Source organism: Pristis pectinata, chromosome 9 (genome assembly GCF_009764475.1).
Source record: "Pristis pectinata isolate sPriPec2 chromosome 9, sPriPec2.1.pri, whole genome shotgun sequence".
NCBI classification, from domain to species: domain Eukaryota; kingdom Metazoa; phylum Chordata; class Chondrichthyes; order Rhinopristiformes; family Pristidae; genus Pristis; species Pristis pectinata.
The window spans coordinates 98,431-120,593 of NC_067413.1; the positions used below are offsets into that span (position 1 = coordinate 98,431).

The window sequence follows — 22,163 nt, forward strand, 5'->3', positions numbered from 1 at the left end:
TGGGGCCTCTTTTGGGGCAGGTATGACTTGTTCAAAGAGGACGGGTTGCACTTGCTAGCGAGGAGATTGCTGAACCGTAGACTAGGACCTTTGAGACCTCGTTGTCCACGGGGATGGTACTGGAGGATTGGAGGGTGGCGAATGTTGTCCCCTTATTCAAAAAAGGTAGTAGGGATAGTCCAGGGAATTACAGGCCAGTGAGCCTTACGTCTGTGGTGGGTAAGCTGCTAGAAAGGATTCTAAGAGATAGGATCTATGATCATTTAGAGAATCATGGACTGATTAGGGACAGCCAGCATGGATTTGTGAAGGGAAGATCTTGCCTCACTAGCCTGATAGGGTTCTTTGAGATGACCAGGAAGATTGATGAGGGTAGTGCAGTAGATGTGGTCTACATGGATTTTAGTAAGGCATTTGACAAGGTTCCACATGGTAGGCTTCTTCAGAAGGTCAGAGGCCAAGGGATCCAGGGAGGCTTGGCCGTGTGGATTCAGAATTGGCTTGCCTGTAGAAAGCAGAGGGTTGTGGTGGAGGGACTGCATTCAGATTGGAGGGCTGTGACTAGTGGTGTCCCACAGGGATCGGTTCTGGGACCTCTACTTTTTGTGATATTTATTAATGACTTAGATGAGGGGGTGGAAGGATGGGTTGGCAAGTTTGCAGATGACACAAAGATCGGTGGTGTTGTGGATAGTGTGGAGGGCTGTCGAAGCTTACAGATGGAGATTGATAGGATGCAGAGCTGGGCTGACAAGTGGCAGATGGAGTTTAATCTGGAGAAGTGTGAGGTGGTACACTTTGGAAGGACAAACTCCAAGGCGGAATACGAGGTAAATGGCAGGATTCTGGGCAGTGTAGAGGAGCAGAGGGATCTGGGGGTTCATATCTACAGCACTGAAAGTTGCCTCACAGGTGGATAGGGTAGTTAAGAAAGTTTATGGGATGTTAGCTTTCATAAGTCGTGGGATCGAGTTTAAGAGCCGCGAAGTAATGATGCAGCTTTACAAAACTCTGGTTAGACCACACTTAGAGCACTGTGTCCAGTTCTGGTCACCTCATTATAGGAAGGATGTTGAGGTGTTGGAAAGGGTGCAGAGGAGATTTACCAGGATGCTGCCTGGATTAGAAAGTATGGATTATGAGGAGAGACTAAAGGAGCTAGGGCTAGTCTCACTGGAGAGAAGGAGGGTGAGGGGAGACATGATAGAGGTATACAAAATATTAAGATAGAGTGGACAGCCAGCTCGTCTTTTCCAGGGCACCAATGCTCAATACAAGAGGGCATGGCTTTAAGGTAATGGGGGAGAAAGTTCAAGGGAGACGTCAGGTGGAGGTTTTTCTCCCAGAGATTGGTAGGTGCATGAAATGCGCTGCCTGGGGTGGTGGTTCAGGCTGATACGCTGGTCAAGTTCAAGAGATTGTAAGATAAGCATATGGAGGAATTTAAGATAGAGGGATATGTGGGAGGAAGGGGTTAGATGGTCTTAGGAGTGGTTTGAAGGTCGGCACAACATGGTGGGCCAAAGGGCCTGTATTGTGCTGTATTGTTCTATGGTTTAACCCTTCCCTCCCACACAACCCTCCATTTTTCTATCAGTCATGTGTCTATCTAAGAGTATCTTAAATGTCCCTAATATATCTGCCCCCACAACCTCTGCCGGCAGTGTGTTCCACGCACCCACCACTCTCTGTGTAAAAAAACTTACCCCTGATATCCCCCTTATACCTTCCTCCAATCACCTTAAAATTATGTCCCCTCATGTTAGCCATTGTCACCCTTGGACTCCTGGCAGTGTGGAGGATCAGAGGGATCTTGGGGTCCGAGTCCATAGGACGCTCAAAGCGGCTGCACAGGTTGACTCTGTGGTTAAGAAGGCATATGGTGTATTGTCCTTCATCAATCGGGGGATTGAATTTAGGAGCCAAGAGGTATTGTTGCAACTATATAGGTCCCTGGTCAGACCCCACTTGGAGTACTGTGCTCAGTTCTGGTCGCCTCACTACAGGAAAGATGTGGAAGCCATAGAGAGGGTGCAGAGGAGATTTACAAGGATGCTGCCTGGAATGCGAAGCATGCCTTATGAAAGCAGGTTGAGGGAACTCGGCCTTTTCTCCTTGGGGAGATGGAGGATGAGGGGGGACCTGACAGAGGTATATAAGATGATGAGTGGTATTGATAGAGTAGATAGTCAGAGGCTTTTCCCCAGGGCTGAATTGGTGGCCACAAGAGGACATAGGTTTAAGGTGCTGGGGAGTAGATATAGAGATGTCAGGGGTAAGTTTTTTACTCAGAGAGTGGTGAGTGAGTGGAATGGGCTGCTGGAAACGGTGGTGGAGGCGGATACGATAGGGTCTTTCAAGACACTGTTAGATAGGTACATGGAGCTGAGCAAAATTGAGGGCTATGGATAAGCCTAGTAATTTCTAGGGTAGGTACATGTTCGGCACAGCTTTGTGGGCTGAAGGGCCTGAATTGTGCTGTAGTTTTTCTATGTTTCTATGAAAAAGTCTCTGACTGTCCACTCGATGTGTGTCTCTTATCATCTTGTACACCTCTATTAAGTCACCTCTCATCCTCCTCCTCTCCAAAGAGAAAAGCCCTAGCTCACTCAATCTATCCTCATAAGATATGCTCTCCATTCCAGGCAATATCCTGGTAAATCTCCTCTGCACCTTCTCTAAAGCTTCCACATCCTTCCTATAATGAGGTGACCAGAACTGAACAAAATACTCCAAGTGTGGTCTGACCAGAGTTCTATAGAGCTGCAACATTACCTCGTGGCTCTTGAACTCCCAGACTAATGAAGGCCAACACTCCATACACCTTCTTAACAACCCAATTAACCTGTGTGGCAACCTTGAGGGATCTATGGACATGGACTCCAAGATCCCTCTGTTCCTCCCTCTGTTTTTCTCTTCCAATTCTAAACTTCTACCTCCTCAGTCTCCACCCTTCCAGGGAAAACAACTCAAGTTTGGCAACATCTCCTCAAAGCACATGACCTCTAATCCAGGCAGCATCTGCACCCTCTCCAAAGCCTCCATATCTTTTCTATAATGGGGCAACCAGAATTAAATGCAATACTCCAGATGCAGCCTAACCAGAGTTTTATAAAGCTGTCCAGTCTAATATAACCTCTGCTCATACAACAACTCCACTGTTCTGGAAACAGCCTGGTGAATCTTTATTGTGTTCCCTCTATGTCAATTACATCATCTCTGAGGGAAGCAGACCACAGCTGTGTACGATTCTCCAGATGCAGTTTCATCAAGGCCCTGTACAAATGCAATAAGACCTGTATCACCACTTTCAAGGAAATATGTACCTACAACAGTCCTTGGGGCCCTACCATTTACTGCTTGGTCTTAAATAAAATGCAACACCTTGCATTCATTTGAATTAAACTCCATCTGCCATTCTTCAGTTGATCAATATCGTGTTGTAACCTTAGATAATTTTCTTCACTGTCCACTACACCAATTGTAGTGTCATCTGCAAACTTACGAACCAAGCTACTTACATTCTCATCCAAATCATTAATATAGATGACGAACAACAGTGGACCCAGCACCTATCCCTGCAGCACACTGCTGATCACAGGCCTCCAATCTGAAAAACAACCCTCCACTACCACCCTCTGACTCCTCCCATCAAGCCAATTTTTTATCCAGTTGTATCTCCCTGCATCCCATGTGTACTGGCCCACCATGTGGGACCTTGTCAAAGGCCTGCTAAAGACCTCATGTACAATGTCAAACACACTTCCCTCATCCACCTTTTTGGTCACTTCAAAAAACTCAACCAAATTTGTGAGATATGATTTCCTACACACAAAGCCATGCTGACTATCCCTAATCAGTCCTTGCTTTTCCAAAACGCATGTAGATCCTTTCTCTCAGAATCCCCTCCAATAACTTACCCACCACTGGTGTTAGGCTCACTGGCCTGTAGTTCCTAGACATTTCCTTGCTCGTTTTCTTAAATAACAGTAAATACAGATGAGAAATATTCATTAAAGACTTCACCCATCTCATGTAACTCCACAAATAGATAACTTTGATGATCTTTAAGATGCCCTCTTCTTTTCCTAGTTTTTCTTTTGTCCTTAGTATACTTATAGAATCTCTTTGGAGTTTCCTTTACCCTTTTTGCCAAAGTCATCTTGTCATTCAGGGTCCCCTATTCCTGACAGCCTTGTCCTTCACTCTAACAGGAACATGTGGGCCTTGAACTCTCACTGTCTCACTTGTAAAACCTTCCCACTTACCTGATGAGCCTTTACCAAACAACTGTTGAAATTTCCTGTCTAATACTATCTAAATTGGCCTTTCCCCAATTTAGTATTTTAACTTGTGGACCAGTCCTATCCTTCTCCATAACTATTTTAAAACTAATAGAATTATTGTCACTGGCCCCAAAGTGCTCCCCCACTAAGACTTTAGTCACTTGCCCTGCCTTACTTCCCAACAGAAGGCTGAGTTTTGCCTCTTCTCCAGTAGAGACATCTATATATTAACAAATTTGCCCTGAACACACTTAACAAATTCCTCACCATCTGAGCCCTTAACACTATGGCATTCCCAATCAACGCTTGGAATATTAAAATCCACTACTATTACAACCCTATTATTCTTACAACTATCTGTGATCTCCCTACATATTTGCTTTTCTATTTCCTGCTGACTACTGGGGTGGGGTAGTTCTATTTGGTGCTTTCAATCCACTGGAACTCATTATATGAGAAGTTTGGAGAACCACAGTTTAGTGTATCCAAGTACATCTGCATCTACCTCTTTTAGAACCCTGTGGTGCAGGACATTACCTCCATTGGATTTGGCCGACCTTAGTCCTGGTTCATTTCTTCTAGTAATATTAATTGTATTGAGTTCCTGAGTATTTTTTTAAATGGAGAACATAATCATATTTGAAAACACACCAGGAATGGATAATTAAAGATTGGACAGTGGATTTTATAATGTTGGAACAAATAGACATTTACCACTACAAATTGTAAGGTTTGTACAGGTCCGATTCTCCACCAGATGTTCACTGCATAGATTCTCGATTACAGGCTGTCCCGAATCCAACACCATGCATACTCGGTACCGTTCTTCGCTCAGTAAATACTGGGCCACACCAGGGAGCAGGGTGATGTTTACGGTGTTGAGCTGGTGTTTGTGCAAGATAGTAGCTGAAGATTCATTCAGGACAGTCCAAGGGATGCAGGAAGAGCAACCAGTCCAGTGTGACCACTCACTAAGCTCAACTCCACCTGAATAATGACAACAAAATGAACAATGATCTTATTCACTGAGTACTCAGAAGCATCCAACCTCACCAACTGACCACTCAGTCACTAAGCATTCACACAGCCACTGACCACTTATCAGCCACTCACTCGAATTCTACTTGCAGTCCTCATCCATTCACAGCCTCACGCACCAACACTCGTTCATTGGCCACTCACCCAATCCAAACTTCTCACACTGATCACCACTCAGTGCCCACTCACTCAGTCACAGTCTCGGGTCACACACTACTTGCCTGACAGCCTCTCTCACTTATAACTCAATCCCTGGCCTCTTCTCAGTTTTAGCCTGATTCACATCATTCACACCCATACTGACCATTCACTCAATCACATCCTCACTTACTGACCTATGGAAAGAGAAACAGTCAACGTTTTGGATCTGTGATCCTTTGTCAGAATTTATCCAGGTTTCCAGAACCTGCAGTTTTCTTGATTTTGAGAGAAGAGTGGAGATTGCTAGAGCCTTGACAAAGACTTTTGTGTCCTTACTAGCCACAGGAAAGGTCCTGGAGGACTGGAGAGTGGTCAATGTTGTTCCTTTGTTCGAGAAGGGAAATAAGAACAATCCACAAAATTATAGGCTGGTGTCTCCCTTCAATGGTAGGGAAGCTACTGGAGAGGATTCTTAGGGATAGAACCATAGAACCATACAGCACAAAACAGGCCCTTCAGCCCACCATGTTGTGCCATCCATCAAACCACCCTCACTCTATCTAACCTTTTCCTCCCGCATATCCCTCTATCTCACATTCCTCCATGTGCCTATCCAACAAACTCTTGAACCCATCCAATGTATCTGCCTCCACCACCACCCCAGGCAGTGCATTCCATGCACCAACCACTCTCTGGGTGAAAAACCTTCCTCTGACATCTCCCCTGAACCTCCCACCCACAACCTTAAAGCCATGCCCCCTCATCTTGAGCATTGGTGCCCTGGGAAGGAGGTGCTGGCTGTCTACTCTATCTATTCCTCTCAATATTTTATATACCTCTATCATGTCTCTTCTCACCCTCCTCCTTTCCAGTGAATAAAGCCCTAGCACCTTAAGCCTCTCCTCATATTCCATACGTTCTAATCCAGGCAGCATCCTGGTAAATCTCCTCTGCACCCTCTCCAATGCCTCCGCATCCTTCCTATAATGCGGCGACCAAAACTGAACACAGTACTCTAAGTGTGGTCTAACTAGAGTTTTGTAAAGCTGCATCATCACTTCACGGCTCTTAAACTCAATCCCACGATTTATGAAAGATAACATCCCATAGGCCTTCTTAACTGCTCTATCCACCTGTGAGGCAACTTTCAGTGAACCGTGAATATGAACCCCCAGATCCCTCTGCTCCTCTACACTGCCAAGTACCTTGCCATTTACCTTGTACTCTGCCCTGGAGTTTGTCCTTCCAAAGTGTACCACCTCACACTTCTCCGGATTGAACTCCATCTGCCACTTGTCAGCCCAGCTCTGCATCCTATCAATATCCCTCTGTAAGTTCCGACAGCCCTCCACACTATCCACAACACAGCCGATCTTAGTGTTGTCCACAAACTTACTAACCCAGCCTTCCACCCCCTCATCTAAGTCATCTATAAATATTACAAAAAGTAGAGGTCCCAGAATCGATCCCTGCGGGACACCACTAGTCACTGCCCTCCAATCCGAGGGCACTCCTTCCACCACAACCCTCTGCTTTCTACAGAACTTACAGATATTTGGAAAAACATGGCCTAATTAGGGACAGTCAGCATGGCTTTATGCAGGGCAGGTTGTGTCTTACTAACTTGACTGAATTTTTTGAGGAGGTGACGAAGGCGATTGATGAAGGTAGGGCAGGTGATGTTATCTACATGGATTTTAGTATGGTATATGACAAGGCTGATCCAGAAGGTTACGATATAATGGTATCCACAGTAAACCACACAAGTAGATAGGGTGGTAAAGAAGGCATATGGCATGCTTGCCTTCAATGGTCAGGGCATTGAGTACAATGGTCAGGAAATCATGGTGCAGCTATCTAAAACTTTGGTTATGCTACACTTGGAGTATTGAGTGCAGTTCTGGTCACTCAATTTCAGGAAGGATGTGAAGCCTTTGGAAAGGGTGCAGAAGAGGTTTACCAGGAAACTGCCTGACTAGAGGGTATGAGTTATAAGAAGAGGTTGGACAAACTTGGGTTGTTTTATCTGGAGAAGCAGAGATTGAGGGGAGACCTCATACAGTCATACAGTATGGAAAAAGGCCCTTCAGTCATATGTATCCATGCTGACCAAGATGTATAGTCAAGCTAATCCCATTTCCCAGCACTCAGGAACTGAGCACTCACCTACCTGCTGACCACTCCTCAGTCATAACCTAACTGAGAACCTGCCCAAACATAACCTCGCTCAGTGACCAATTGCCCAATCACTGAGATCTCACTGATGAGTCACTCATGCACTGACCGTTCGTTCCTCAGTCACCACACATCTGTTATGGTCTCACTCATTGGCCATTCACTCCTCACCATTTCAGTTGATGATCACTCACCCTTTCACTGACTACACAGTGTCGACTTGCTCTGGTTCACTGACAGCTCACTCCTGTTGACCACTCACTTACAGACCACTCAGTCTCTTACTGACCACTTACTGACGAGTTGGTCCTGACTTAACACTTAGGATCATCACCTCACTAAGTCTATTTGTCCATTCAGTGAGCACTCATTTACCATTTTCTTCCTCATGGACCTTTTCTTCAATGGCCATTCCCCTTTTACTGACCAATCACCTCTCAGACCACTCATTCACTCACTGACCATTTCCTCCCTCATTGACCACTCACTCATTGTCCATTAGTTCAAAATGAGTGGCAGTAGCCATCTGCTGTGGGGTGGAGTTTGGGACCCTACCTCTGCAGCTGTGATTGGTGCATTGGATCAAACCGTCTGTGCAGACACTGCGGGAAAAGAACGGTTTCAGTTCTGACCCCATTAACATAAAACAATGATTAATCAACACTCAAATCATCGACATACGGTTGACATTTACATTGATTCGTATTTATTCTAATTGATTAACATTTAAGCTACATCAAGTCCTGAACTAGATCAATTTGTTAGCAGCAAAAAGTTCAAGTTTCAAGTTTAAATTTATTCTAACAGGCACACATACCCGGGGTATAAATGCCGTGAACGTGAGCCTTTGGCAGCAGCAGCACAGTACATTACAAACAATGACAAACATGTCAACATAGATTTCAATGAACATAAATTATACATAACTTGCGCAACAAATCTCGCTATTCTCCGCTGAGAAGATGATTTTAATCAGAGAGCCTTACCAAGTGTTGCAGTCAATTTGGATGCTCGCACCAGGTCGCACACGTATGGGCAATGGGGCTTTCTTCCCCTCTGATTGCTGAAGATAAAGACACTCGCACTCAGAGGACGGAACACACTTGCTGTCTTGCTCCCAGAGACCCTGAGGGGAAAAAGAGGCAAAATTACTTCAAACTGTGAAAACCTACCAGGGTGTAGAGAGGTTTCAAGCAGATATAGACAAGCTGAATAACTGGCAAGAACATGGCAGATGCAATATTAAGTGGATACATGCAAAGTTATTCATTTTGGTGCAGATAGCAGGAAAGATTATTTTTAATTGATAAAAGATTGGCTAATGTTGATGTTCAAAGAGACCAAGGTGTCCTTGACCATAAGTCTCTGATGCAGCAAGTGATTAGAAAGTACCGAGTCACAGGAGACTTCAGATTCTGGAATCTGGAGCAACAAATAAGATACTGGAGGAACTCAACAGATCAGGCAGCATCTGTGGAGGGAAATGGACAGTTGATGTTTCAGGTCGAGACCCTTCATCTAGACAGATGAAACGTCAACCTATCAAGAACCGATCTACACAAATCACATTTACCAGCACTTGGTCCATAGCTTCCTAAGCCTTGGCGGTTCATGTCCTCTGCTGTTTGATGTTTCTACAGTGGGGAACAGACTGTCTACCCTATCTAGGCCTCTCATAATTTTAAAAACCTCTATCAGGTCTCTCCTCAGCTTCCAACCCTCTAGGGAGAACAACCCAAGTTTGTCCAACCTTTCCTTATAGCTCATACCCTCTAATCCTGGCAGCATCCTGATAAACCTCTTCTGTGCCTTTTCCACAATCTCCACATCCTTCCTATAACGGGGTGACCAGAACTGTACACAATATTTCAAGTGCAGCCTGACTAAAGTTTTATATAGCTGCAGCATTACTTCCTTACACCCCTACCAATGAAGGTAAACATGCCATATGCCTTCTTTACCACCTTATCTACTTACGTAGCCACTTACTGTGAACTATGGACATGGAGTCCAAGATCCCTCTGTAATTCAATTAACCATTAACTGTGTACTTTCTCCTTTCATTTGACCTCCCAAAGTACAACACCTCACACTTGCCTGGATTAAACTCCACTTCTCTGCCCATATCTGTAACTGACCTATATCCTGCTGTACTCTCTGATAGTCCTTTACACCGTCCACAGCTCCACCAATCTTGGTGTCATCCACAAACTTGCTCATCCACCCATCTACATTTTCATCCAAATTATTGATATATAATCACATAACAGAAGCTCTTTCCTTCAAGGTTCAGTCTTATCCTTATCTTTAACTACCTTAAAAGTTATGCAGTTATGATCACTTCACAAAATGCTCTCCCACTGAAACTCCAATGTCCTGGTCATGCTCATCTCCTAATACAAGGGCAAGTATGGTCCCTTCCTTGGTTCGACTACCTATATACTGTTTCAACAACCCCTCCTGGATCTATCTAACAAATACTGCCCCATCTAAACCTCTGGCACTAAGGAGACTCTGTGTTCTAAGTCCCATTCAATGTTGGGGAAATTAAAATCACCCACGACAACCCTATTTTTAGACTTTTCCATGATCAATTGGAAATTTGGGCGAAGGAATGACAGATGAAGTTTAATCCAGACAGGTGTGGTGTTGCATTTTGGGCAGTCAAATGTAAGAGGAAAGTCTACAGTAAATGGTAGGACCCTTAGGAGCACTGATATGCAGAGGGATCTCAGGGTGCAAGTCTGTAGCTCCCTGAAGGTGGCCACACAAGTCGATAGGGTGGTAAAGCAGGTGTACAACATGCCTGCCTTCATTGGTTGGGACACTGAATATAAAATTTGGGAAGTCCTCTGGCGGCTGTATATAATTTGGTCAGGCCAAATCTAGAGTATTGTGTGCAGTTCTGGTTGCCGCATAATAGGAAAGATGTGAAGTCTTTGGAGAGGGTGCAGAAGAGGTTGCCTAGATTAGAAGGCATGAGCTATAAGGAAAGGATGGACAAACATGGATTGTTTTCTCTGAAACATCAGAGGCTGAGGAGCCATCTGACAGAAGTTTATAAAATTATGAGAGACAAAGATAGCCAGAGTCTTTTACCCTGGCTGGGAATGTCAAATATTAGAGGGCACAGTTTTAAGGTGAGAGGGGGAAATAGTAATGAAGATTTGCGAGGCAAGATTTTTTTACACACAGATTGGTGGAACCCGTTGCCAGGGCAGGTGATAGAACCAGATACGAGAGTGGTGTTTGAGATACATGGAAGGGCAGGAACGGGGGGGTTCCTGACCACGTGCAGGCAGCTGGAATTAGTTTAACTGGCATAATGGTCGGCACAGACATGGTGGGCCAAAGGGCTTGTTCCTGTGCTGTTCTATGTTTTATGTTCTATGTTTTCTGACGTCCATGTACACCACATCTACCACTTTGTCTTCATCAATTTTCTTAGTTACCTCTTAAAAAAAGTCAGTCTGATTTGTGAAACATGATCTGCCCTACACAAAGCCATGCTGACTGCTTATTCATTCTTAGCTTTCCAAGCCAGCATAAATCCTGTCACTCGGAATGCTCTCCACCGACATTCCCACCACTGATGTAAGGCTCACCGGCCTGTATTTTCCAGGCTTATCCCTACTTCCTTTTTGAATAAGGGAATGGCTTTAGCTATCCTCCAGTTTTCTGGTACCCCAGAATTAGAATCAGGTCTATTATTACTGACATATGTTGTGAAATTTGTTGTTTTGCAGCAGCAGTACAGTCTAAGACATAAAGACATAAAAATTGCTATAAGTTACAAAAATAAGTAAATCATGCAAAGAGGAATAATGAGATAGTGTTCATGGACCATTCAGAAATCTGATCGTGGAGAGGAAGAAGCCATTCCTGAAACATTGAGTGTGGGTCTTCAGGCTCCTGTTCCTTGTAGTAACGTGAAGAGGGCATGTCCTGCATGGTGAGGGTCCTTAATGATGGATGCCACCTTCTTGAGGCACTACCTCTTGAAGATGTCCTTGATGATGGAGAGGGTTGTGCCCGTGATGGAGCTGGCTGAGTCTACAACCCTCTGCAGCCTCTTTTGATCCAGCACATTGGAGCCTCCATACCAGGGGGTGATGCAACCAGTCAGAATGCTCTCCACTGAACATCTATGAAAATGAGTTTTTGGTGACATACCATATCTCCTCAAACTCTGAATGAAGTGGAGCTGCTGGTGTGCTTTCTTCGTGATTGCATCAATGTGTTGGGCCTCACTCTCAGCTAACAAAGATGCAAAAAAATCTTCATTTGTGTCCCAGCGATCTCCTCCCTTGCTTCCCTTAACGTCTTGGGATAGGTCCTGTCTGGCCCTAGGGATTTATCTACCCTAAAGTGTGTCAATATTTCTGATACTTCCTCCTTCCTGACACAGACATGTTCCAGAATAACTGCTCACCTCTCCCCAAGCTCTCCATCCTCCATGATCTTCTCGCTGGTTGACATGGACCAGTTGGGCCAAAGGGCCTGTTTTTGTGCTGTATGACTCTATCTATCTCTATCAGAATGGTACAAATTACGGTAGTGCAATCTGAAGTAGTGCAAAAAGAAATGCTGAAGTGACAATAATGGAAGAGGGAAAGTTAAGGGTTTGAGAACATGGCAGCACCACCGGGAAGGGGATGTGAAGGAGGTGACTGGTTCAGAAGTCTGTTAGCAGTGGAGAAAAAGTTGTCCTTGATTCTGGTCATCCAGGCTTTCAAGCTCCTGTATCTTCTCGCAGAAGACAGAGGAGAGAAAATGGAATGGCCAGGGTGGTAGGCATCCTTGACGATACTGTTAGCCTTCGTGAAACAATGCACCATGAAGATGGACTGGATGGAAGGAAGTGACAAGTCTGTGACAGACTGGGCAGTGTTTACCCCTCTCTGCAGGTTCCATTGGTCCAGAGCAGAGTAGTTGCCATACTTGGCTGAGATGTAGCCCGTCAGGATACTTCCTACAGCGCATCTGTAGAAGCTCGAGAGAATCCTCATGGACAAGCTGAATCTTTTCAGATGCCTAACTACATACGCTGATGTGCTTTTGATGTGCTTTCTTGATCACCACCTCAGTGAGGAGGGACAAGGTGAGGCTGGTGGTGATATGGATGATTCGGAACTTGAAGCTGTCGACCATCTCTACATCAGCACTGTTGATGAGGACAGGGTTGTGTTTACCACCCCACTCCCACTTCCTTAGATTAACAACCATGTCTTTGGTCTTGCTGACATTAAGGGCTAGGTTGTTGTTCTGATACCGTGAGATGAGGTTCACAATCTCTTTCCTGTAGTCTAACTCATCACTGCTGTTGATCCGGCTGATACCAATGGTGTTGTCGATGATCTTGAAGATTGATTTAGTGCTGTACTTGGCCACACAGTCATGGGTATACAAAATGTAGAGCAGGGGACTGAGTACCAGTGTTGAGGGTCAGGGAAAGGTGACCTGGTTAGACTTCAGCAGACGTCACCTGGTAGACGACTGAGACAGAATGGGATCAGGGAAGGATGGGCTGCTCAGTCTCCAGAAGCCATGCCTCATCCAATCATCAATGGGTTGACCAGGGGATGTTCATGAGTACGTGGAGCTCAGCTCACAGCATTGAGGGGTAGAGAGAAAGGAAGGGTATCTTCCCTTTCACATTAAGGTTTCCAAAGTCTCCCAACCTTAAGTAAAGGGAAGTTACATAGTAAGAGGCTTGTCACTTTATAAATCCCTGAAGTCGATTTTTGCACAACGAGTGGTAATTCAATACTCGGCCAATGTAAGTGTGGCTGGGGGAAAGGGATACAGCAATCCTGTAACTTTGTGCATGACGTGCACTTGGAACAAATCTCCGGGCGTACATTAGCCATGCACAGTACTCAACCGCATTTTCGATAATATGTTACTTCATTGCTCTGCATTAGTTCTAAGGCCCAACCCCCAACCACAGTCTGAATGTCTTCCCATCTCAGTAATTCACAAAATAGGCAAAGAAAAGAGAGAAAGAGACTTAAGGGAAGAGAGATGTGAGCCACTTTACCTGCTGATCTCAACCTACCTCTGGACAATAACATCCTGCTACACATTTCTGCCCAGTGACATCACATTCTTGGCTCTGGCTGAGGTCAGAGCAGTGACCACCACAGCCTGACCCACACATTCGGTGCTCAAATGGACTTTCACACTTGGTATCTGAGAAAAGAAACCATGTCAAAAACAGAGAACAAATTGGGAGTTGCTGGATGAAAACAGAGAGAGGAAGTAGATGAGATAGAGAGAAAGGAGGGGATGAGGAAGAGAAAAGGGGGATAGAATGAGAATGTGAAGTCTGGTGGTGGGGGGGGTGGAGATAGACAAGAACAGGGTGTGGTATTGGGTGTGAAGAATAATGGTCACTTTAAGGCTGTCATCTCTTCATATCAATTCTTATCAGGTGACTTCAACAACATAAAACTTAAAAAAGTGTTAGAACATAGAACACTACAGCACAGTACAGGCCCTTTGGCCCACAGTGTTGTGCCTACATTTTAACCTGCTCTCAGATCTATCTAACCCTTTCCTCCCACATAGCCCCCTATTTTTCTATCATTCATGTGTCCATCTAAGAGTCTCTTAAGTGTCCCTAATGTATCTGCCCCCACAACCTCTGCCAGCAGTGCGTTCCACACACCCACCACTCTCTGTGTAAAAAAACTTACCCCTGACATCCCCCTTATACCTTCCTCCAATCACCTTAAAATCATATCCCCTCGAGTTAGCTATTGTCGCCCTGGGAAAAAGTCTCTGACTGTCCACTTGATCTATGCCTCTTATCATCTTGTACACCTCTATCAAGTAACCTCTCATCCTCCTTCTCTCCAAAGAGAAAAGCCCTAGCTCGCTCAACCTATCCTCACGAGACATGCCCTCCAATCCAGGAAATATCCTGGTAAATCTCCTCTGCACCCTCTCTAAAGCTTCCACATCCTTCCTATAATGAGGTGACCAGAACTGAACACAATACTCCAAGTGTGGTCTGATCAGAGTTCCATAGAGCTGCAACATCACCTTGAGGCTCTTGAACTCAATACCTGACTAATGAAGGCCAACACTCTATACGCCTTCTTAACAACCCTATCGACCTGCATGGTAACCTTGAGGGATCTATGGATGTGGACCCCAAGATCCCTCTGTTCCTCCACACTGCTAAGAGTCACCTAACTATAGGAAAGATATCAGTAAGATTGAAAGAGTGCAGAGAAGATTTACTAGAATGTTGCTGGGTCTTCAGGAGTTGAGTTACAGGGAAAGATTGAACAGGTTAGGACTTTATTCTTTGGAGTGTAGAAAAATGAGGGGAGATTTGATAGAGGTTTACAAAATTATGAGGGGTATAAAATGCAAGTAGGCTCTTTCCACCTAGATTAAAAGAGATAAGTACCAGAGGACATGGCTTCAGGGTGAAAGGGGAAAGGTTTAGGGGGAACATTAGGGGGAACTTCTTCGCTTAGAGATTGGTGGGAGTGTGGAATGAACTGCCATCTGGCGTGGTAAATGCGGGCTCACTCTTAAGTTTTAAGAATAAATTGGATAGATACATGGATAGGAGAGGTCTGGAGGGTTATGGACTGGGTGCAGGTCAATGGGACTAACCATAGAACCATACAGCACAAAACAGGCCCTTCGGCCCACCATGTTGTGCTGTCCATCAAACCACCCTCACACTATCTAACCCTTTCCTCCCGCATATCCCTCTATCCCACATTCCTCCATATGCCTATCCAACAAACTCTTGAACCTGTCCAATGTATCTGCCTCCACCACCACCCCAGGCAGTGCATTCCATGCACCAACCACTCTCTGGGTGAAAAACCTCCCCCTGACATCTCCCACCCATAACCTTAAAGCCATGCCCTCTTGTCTTGAGCATTGGTGTCCTGGGAAGGAGGCGCTGATTATCTACTATCTATTCCTCTCAATATTTCATATGCCTCTATCATGTCTCCTCTCATCCTCCTCCTTTCCAGTGAATAAGCCCTAGCACCTTAAGCCTCTCCTCATATTCCATACACTCTAATCCAGGCAGCATCCTGGTAAATCTCCTCTGCACCCTCTCCAACGCCTCCACATCCTTCCTATAATGCGGTGACCAGAACTGAATACAGTACTCTAAGTGTGGTCTAACTAGAGTTTTGTAAAGTTGCATCTAAAGTTTTGCAGCTTTACAACCTATGCCCTCTAGTTTTTGATTCCCTTTCCCTGGGAAAAAGACTGAGTGCATTCATCCTATCCATGCCCCTCATGAATTTATACACCTCTATAAGGTTACTAGCTGAATAAAGTTTTGGCACAGACTTGAAGAGCCGAATGGCCTGTTTTCTGTGCTGTAGTGTTCTACGGTTCTAAGAGTCCTGCCATTAACCTTGGTTCTTTTGTAGAAGGAACTGGTTTATTAAGAGTACATAGTCATAGAGTCATACAGCACAGAAACAGGCCCTTCAGCCCAACTCATCCATGCCAACCAAGATTCTCATCTAAACTAGTCCCATCTGCCTTTGTTTGGCCCATATCCCTCTAATGTATCCTATCCAATGTACCTGTCCAAATGTCTTTTAAAAGTTGTTATTGTACCTGCCTCAACCATTTCTTCTGGCAGCTTGTTCCATATATCTACCATCCTCTGTGTGAAGAAGTTGCCCCTCAGGTCCCTTTTAAATCTTTCCCTTCTCACCTTAAACCTATGCCCTCTAGTTTTTGATTCCCTTTCCCTGGGAAAAAGACTGAGTGCATTCATCCTATCCATGCCCCTCATGAATTTATACACCTCTATAAGGTTACCCCTCAGTCTCCTACTTGCAAATGAAAAAAGCCCTAACCTGCCCTATAACTCAATCCCTTAAGTCCTGCAACATTCTCATAAATCTTCTTTGCACTCTTTCCGGCTTAATGATGCCTTTCATATAAAAGAGTTACCAAAACTGTACACAATACAGCAGGTGCAGCCTCACCAACTGTAATATAACATCCCAACATATGCTCAGTGCCTTGACTGATGAAGGCTAGTGTGCCATACAGATTCTTCACCCTGTCTGTCTGTGATGCCACTTTCAGGGAACCACGTAATGTACCCCTGGGTTCCTCTGTTCTACAACACTCCCCAGGTCCCTACCATTCGCTGTGAAATTCCTACCCTAGTACGACTTCCCAAAATGCAACACCTCACACTAGCGGTTAGCGTAACGCTACTACAGTGCCAGCGACCCGGATTCGATTCTGGCCACTGTCTGTAAGGAGGTTGTACGTTCTCCCTGTGACTGCTTGGGTTTCCTCCGGGTGCTCCGGTTTCCTCCCACGTTCCAAAGATGTACTGGTTAGGAAGTTGTGGGCATGCTATGTTGGCGCCGGAAGCGTGGAGACATTTGTGGGATGCCCCCAGAACAATCTATGCAAAAGATGTATTTCACTGTGTGTTTCGATGTACATGTGACTAATAAAGATATCTTATCTGGATTGAATGCCATTTGCCAATCCATGGCCCACTTACCCAGCTGATCAAGATCTCCTTGTAACTTTTGATAAACTTCTTCACTGTCAATGATACCACCTGCAAATTTACCAACCATGCCTTGTACATTCTCATCCAAATCTTTTATATAAATAACGAACAACAATGGACTCAACACTGACCCTTGGGGAACATCACTAGTCACAGGCCTCCAGTTCAAAAGACAACTTTCCACCATTACCCTCTGCTTTCTGCCATCAAGCCAATTATGTATCCACTTCACTAGTTCTTCCTGGAAAGCATGTGATCTAACCTTCCAGACTAGCCTTCCATGCAGGATAGGCTTTGCTGAAGTCCATGAGGTGTCTAAGGAGATGGCAACAGGCTGCAGGCAGTTAAAGAGGAGGCTGAGGCCATCATCAGAGCCAGAAACATTCCTGACCTCACTTTTCCACTTTGACAGAAAAGGGGGCATTTCGTCCATGCCAGCTCCAAATAGAGAAAGCCCATCAGTCCCATTCCCCACTTACTTCCCTACAGCACTGAGCTTATTCTCTCTCACATGCCCATCCAACTTCTCTTTCATTATTTTGTCATTTACCCATGCCAAGGTGCAATTTACAATAGCCAGTTAACCTACCAGCACACTTTTAGGATGTGGTAAGGAACAGGAAGCCCACGGAGTCACAGGGAAAACACACAAACTCAAGAAGGGAATTATGAGAGCCAGAAAGGGCCATGAAAAGTCCTAGGCAAATAAGATTTAAGGGAATCCCAAGACGCTCTACACATACATCTAGAGCAAGAGTATAACTAGGGAGAGGGTAGGACCAGGAAGAGGAGGATGTGGGTGAGATCCTAAATGAGTACCTTGCATCGGTATTTACCAAGGAGAACTACGTTGAGTGAGGTTGGTGTGGAACATATTAATATGCTGGATTTGAGAAGGCAGAGGTGGTTTTGAGTCACTTAAAGAACATTAAGGTGGATAAGTCCCCAGGGCCTGATGGGATCTATTCCAGGTTATTGAGGGAGGCAAGAGAGGAAATTGCTGGGTCCTTGACAGAGATCTTTGTAACCTCTAAAGCCTCAGGTGAGGTCCTGGAGGACTGGCGAGTAGCTAATGTTGTTCCATTGTTCAAGAAGGGAAATAGGGATAACCCTGGAAACAATAGGCCGGTGAGCCTTGCATCAGTGGTGGGGAATCTGTTGAAAAGGATTCTTACGGACAGGATTTAAGAGCATTTGGAAAACCATGGTTTAATAAGGCACAGTCAGCATGGCTTTGTGTGGGGCAAGTCACGTCTTACTAACTTGAGTGAGTTTTTCCACGAGGTGACGGGGTGATTGATGAAGGTAGAGCTGTGGATGTTGACCACATGGATTCTAGTAAGGCATTTGGCAAAGTCCTTCATGGGAGGCTCATCCAGAAGATTAAGATGCATGGGATCCACAGTGAATTGGCCGTTTGGATTCAGAAATGGTTGGCCATTCGAAGACAGGAGGTAGTGGTCGATGGGACTTATTTTGGCTGGAGGTTTGTGACTAGTGGCATTCCGCAGGGATCCATACTGGGCCCTTTGCCATTTGTGATATATAAATATGACTTTAATGAAAATGTAGATTGGCGGGTTAGTAAGTTCACAGACGATACAAAGATCGGTGGCGTTATGGGTAGTGTAGAAGATTGCCAAAGGATACAGTGGGATTATAGATCAAACATAGAAGAGGCCATTTGACTCACGATATTGTGCCAAACTAATTAGACTAGTGGTTAAACGTCAAAATAAACAAGTCCCTTCTTCCCATGTCCATATCCCTCCATGATCTGCATATTCATGTGCCTATCTAAGAACCTCTTAAACACCTCTATCACATTTGCCTCCATTACCACCCCTGGCAGCACATTCCAGGCATCCACCACTCTCTGTAAAAAAAAAACTTGCCCCACACCTATGAACTTACTCTCTCTCACCTTAAATGCCTGTCCTCTAGTATTAGACATTTCGACCATGGAAAAAAGATACTGGTTGTCTCCTCTATCTATAGCCCTCATGATTTTATAAACTTCTATCAGGTCTCCCATCAGCCACTTTCAGGGAGATCCCTCTGTATATCAACACTGGTTAAGGTCCTGCCATTAACTGTGCACTGCCTCTTTACATTTCATTTCCCAAAGTGCAACATCTCACACGGCTGGATTAAACTCTATCTGCTGTTTCTCCACCCATATCTGCAACTGATGCACAGAGGGATCTTGGGGTCCAAGTCCATAGCTCCCTGAAAGTGGCTGCACAAGTTGATAGGGTGGTAAAGAAGATGTATGGAATGCTTGCCTTTATTAGTCAAAGCACTGGGTTCAAGAGTCAGGTGGGGGGCCTGGAATTCACTGCTGGGGTGGTAGTGGAGGCAAATACAATAGAGGCATTTAAAAGGTTCCTTTTCCTCCCTCTCTTTCATGCCTAAAACATTGAATATGTAGGATATATAGTCAAAATCTGGTTCCCATGAGTGGAGGTGTCAAAATTAAGGTGAGAGAAAGAAGAAGTTTTAGAGGGGTTCTGAGATGAAAGTTTTTTTTAAATGAAGAGAGTGTTTGAGATCTGGAGTGTGCTGAGCATGGTGGACCAGATTTTTTCAGATGTATGACTATGATTCTAACATGGATGACCTCACCTTTTCCCACATTATACTCCATCTGCTATGTCCTTGCTTTTATTTCCCACTTAACCTGTCTAACTCACTCTCTCTGCAGACTCCTCACAATCCATACTGCCACACAGTTTCATTCCACCAGCAGACTTGGATATATTACGCTTGATCCCATGATCCAAATTGTTAATAAAATATAAGTGGGTCAGTGGGCTGGAGACAGGACAGTGGCATCCTGGACCTGTTACAGTGACTTCCATCTTCCACCTTTGTGTTAAGACTGGTATTGGAAGAGGGCTGTTTCTGCCAGAAAAGTTTATTAGAGATTGGTCTATGACTTGACTGCCACAATATTGGTGAGATCAGTTGGTGACATCAGTTGGTCTGATATGGTCATCCTTTCCCACCCCCACCAGCAGAGTTCCATTCTCAACATGTTTTATTGTCTTCCCTCCAATCTCACTGCTTCATTCCTCTGCCCATCACCACAGCCCCAGCAAGTGAGGAACCAGCTTCACATTCTCTCCCCTCACCTGCACACTCCATTTGGTGACACACTCTGGACTCCTTCTCTCGCCCTCTGCAGGGTTTCCCCCCAAACAGGGGTCTGCGGGCAACACGATATCGGTGTTGCACAGGAGAGATGCATGAACACGCCGACCATTCACTCCATAAGCCCAGTTCACAGTCAACTGTAAAAGAAACAATTTAAAGAAACATGTCACAGAACAAATTGTTTTGAAAAGTGAGTGTACACAATACAGATGGTGAGAAAAACCCAAATGAACATTGAGAAGACAGGTTCCACCCCCAGAGGGAAGCAGGCAGACAGATGGGGAGCTAATCCTACAGTCAGAAAGAGGGATAGACAGGTGCAGAGAGATATGCACCGATATGGAGACAGTCTCAGAGACACATGCAAAAAGGGAGACAGGTGCCCACTCAATCAGACAGATACATTGAGAGACATTCCGACGAGAAAGGGAGACAAGAACCTGAAGGACACACTGATAGACAGATGGGGAGAGAGTTGAAGATGGCTACAGATGGACAGAAGGGGAGGTAATCCAAAAGGATACACAAATATATATTGGCACCAATGGCATAGGTGGAAAGGGGGAAGAGGTCCTGCACAGTGAGTGTAGGGATTTAGGAAAGTGTCTGAAAAGCAGGACCTTGAAGGCAGAATGTCTGGATTACTCCATGTGCTATTCAGGAATAGAAAAATAGAACAGATGAATGTGTGGTTGAGGAAATGGTGCAGGGGGCATAGTTTCAGGTTTTTGGATCTTTGGATGTTGTCTTTACCTCTCGCTGCCTTGGCGAAGCAGCCAGCATAATCAAAGACCACAACCCACCCAGATCATTCTCTCTTCTCTCCTCTTCCATCAGGTAGAAGGCACATTATCACCAAGCTTAAGGACAGCTTCTATCCCACCATTGAACGGTTCCCTTATACGATGTGATGGACTCTGACCTCACGATCTACCTTGTAACCTTGCACCTTATTGTCTACCTGCAGTGCACTTTCTCTGTAGCTGTGACACTTTACTCTGTACTATTATTGTTTTTACCCTCACTACCTCAATGCACTCTGTACTAACTCAATGTAACTGCACTGTGTAAATGAATTGACCTGTACGATCAGCATGCAAAGACAAGTTTTTTCACTGTACCTTGGTACAAGTGAACAATAATAAACCAATACCAATACCATTGGAATCTCTTCTGGGGCAGGGGCGAACTGTAGAAGAAGGACGGGTTGCACCTTAACTGGAGGGAAACTAATATCCTGGCTGGGAGTTTCGCTAGTGCTATTCGGGAGGGTTTAAACCAGTTTGGCAGGGGGACGGGAACCAGAATTCCAGGTGAGAAAGTGGAGGGATTGAGAGGAAGGTAGATATCATGAGCAGTAAGTCTGTAAGGAAGGACAGGCAGGAGCAAGGCATAGGCATGATGAGACGCACAAGTTGAAGTGTGTTCTTTAATACCAGGATTATCAGGAGTAGGTAAGGAACTATAATTGTTGTGGCCATTGCAGGGATTTTTTTTGAGAGAACAGAACTGGATGCTTAATGTTCGTTCGATGTTTTAGCAAAGAGAGAGAGAGGGAGGTAAAGGTGGTTGGGGGGGGGGAGGGGGGAGAGTTGCACTATAATCAGGGAGAATATCATAGCTGCACTCAGAGGGGAAGAAAATGGAGTCTATGTGGTAGAAAAGTGCGAATCAACAGGCACAACCCTCCCCCACCAGAGGACATCTTCAAGAGGTGTTGGTGCCTCAAGAAGGTGGCATACCTCATTAAGAACCCTTACATCTGGGGTCTTCACTTCACTAACATCGGGGAGGAGGTTCAGAAGTCAGAACCTCAGCGATTCAAGAACGGC

At 45.0% G+C, this 22,163-nt stretch overlaps 1 protein-coding gene across 1 annotated transcript in view; it reads right to left on the minus strand.

Annotated features, from left to right (window-relative positions):
• sspo (SCO-spondin) overlaps window positions 1-22,163 on the minus strand; it is a 358,698-nt gene that overhangs the window by 85,579 nt on the left and 250,956 nt on the right. Inside the window, 5 exon segments of the mRNA XM_052023421.1 lie at window positions 5,025-5,273; window positions 8,658-8,766; window positions 12,885-13,022; window positions 13,699-13,832; window positions 20,310-20,468. Coding sequence (XP_051879381.1) covers window positions 5,025-5,273; window positions 8,658-8,766; window positions 12,885-13,022; window positions 13,699-13,832; window positions 20,310-20,468 — 789 coding nt within the window.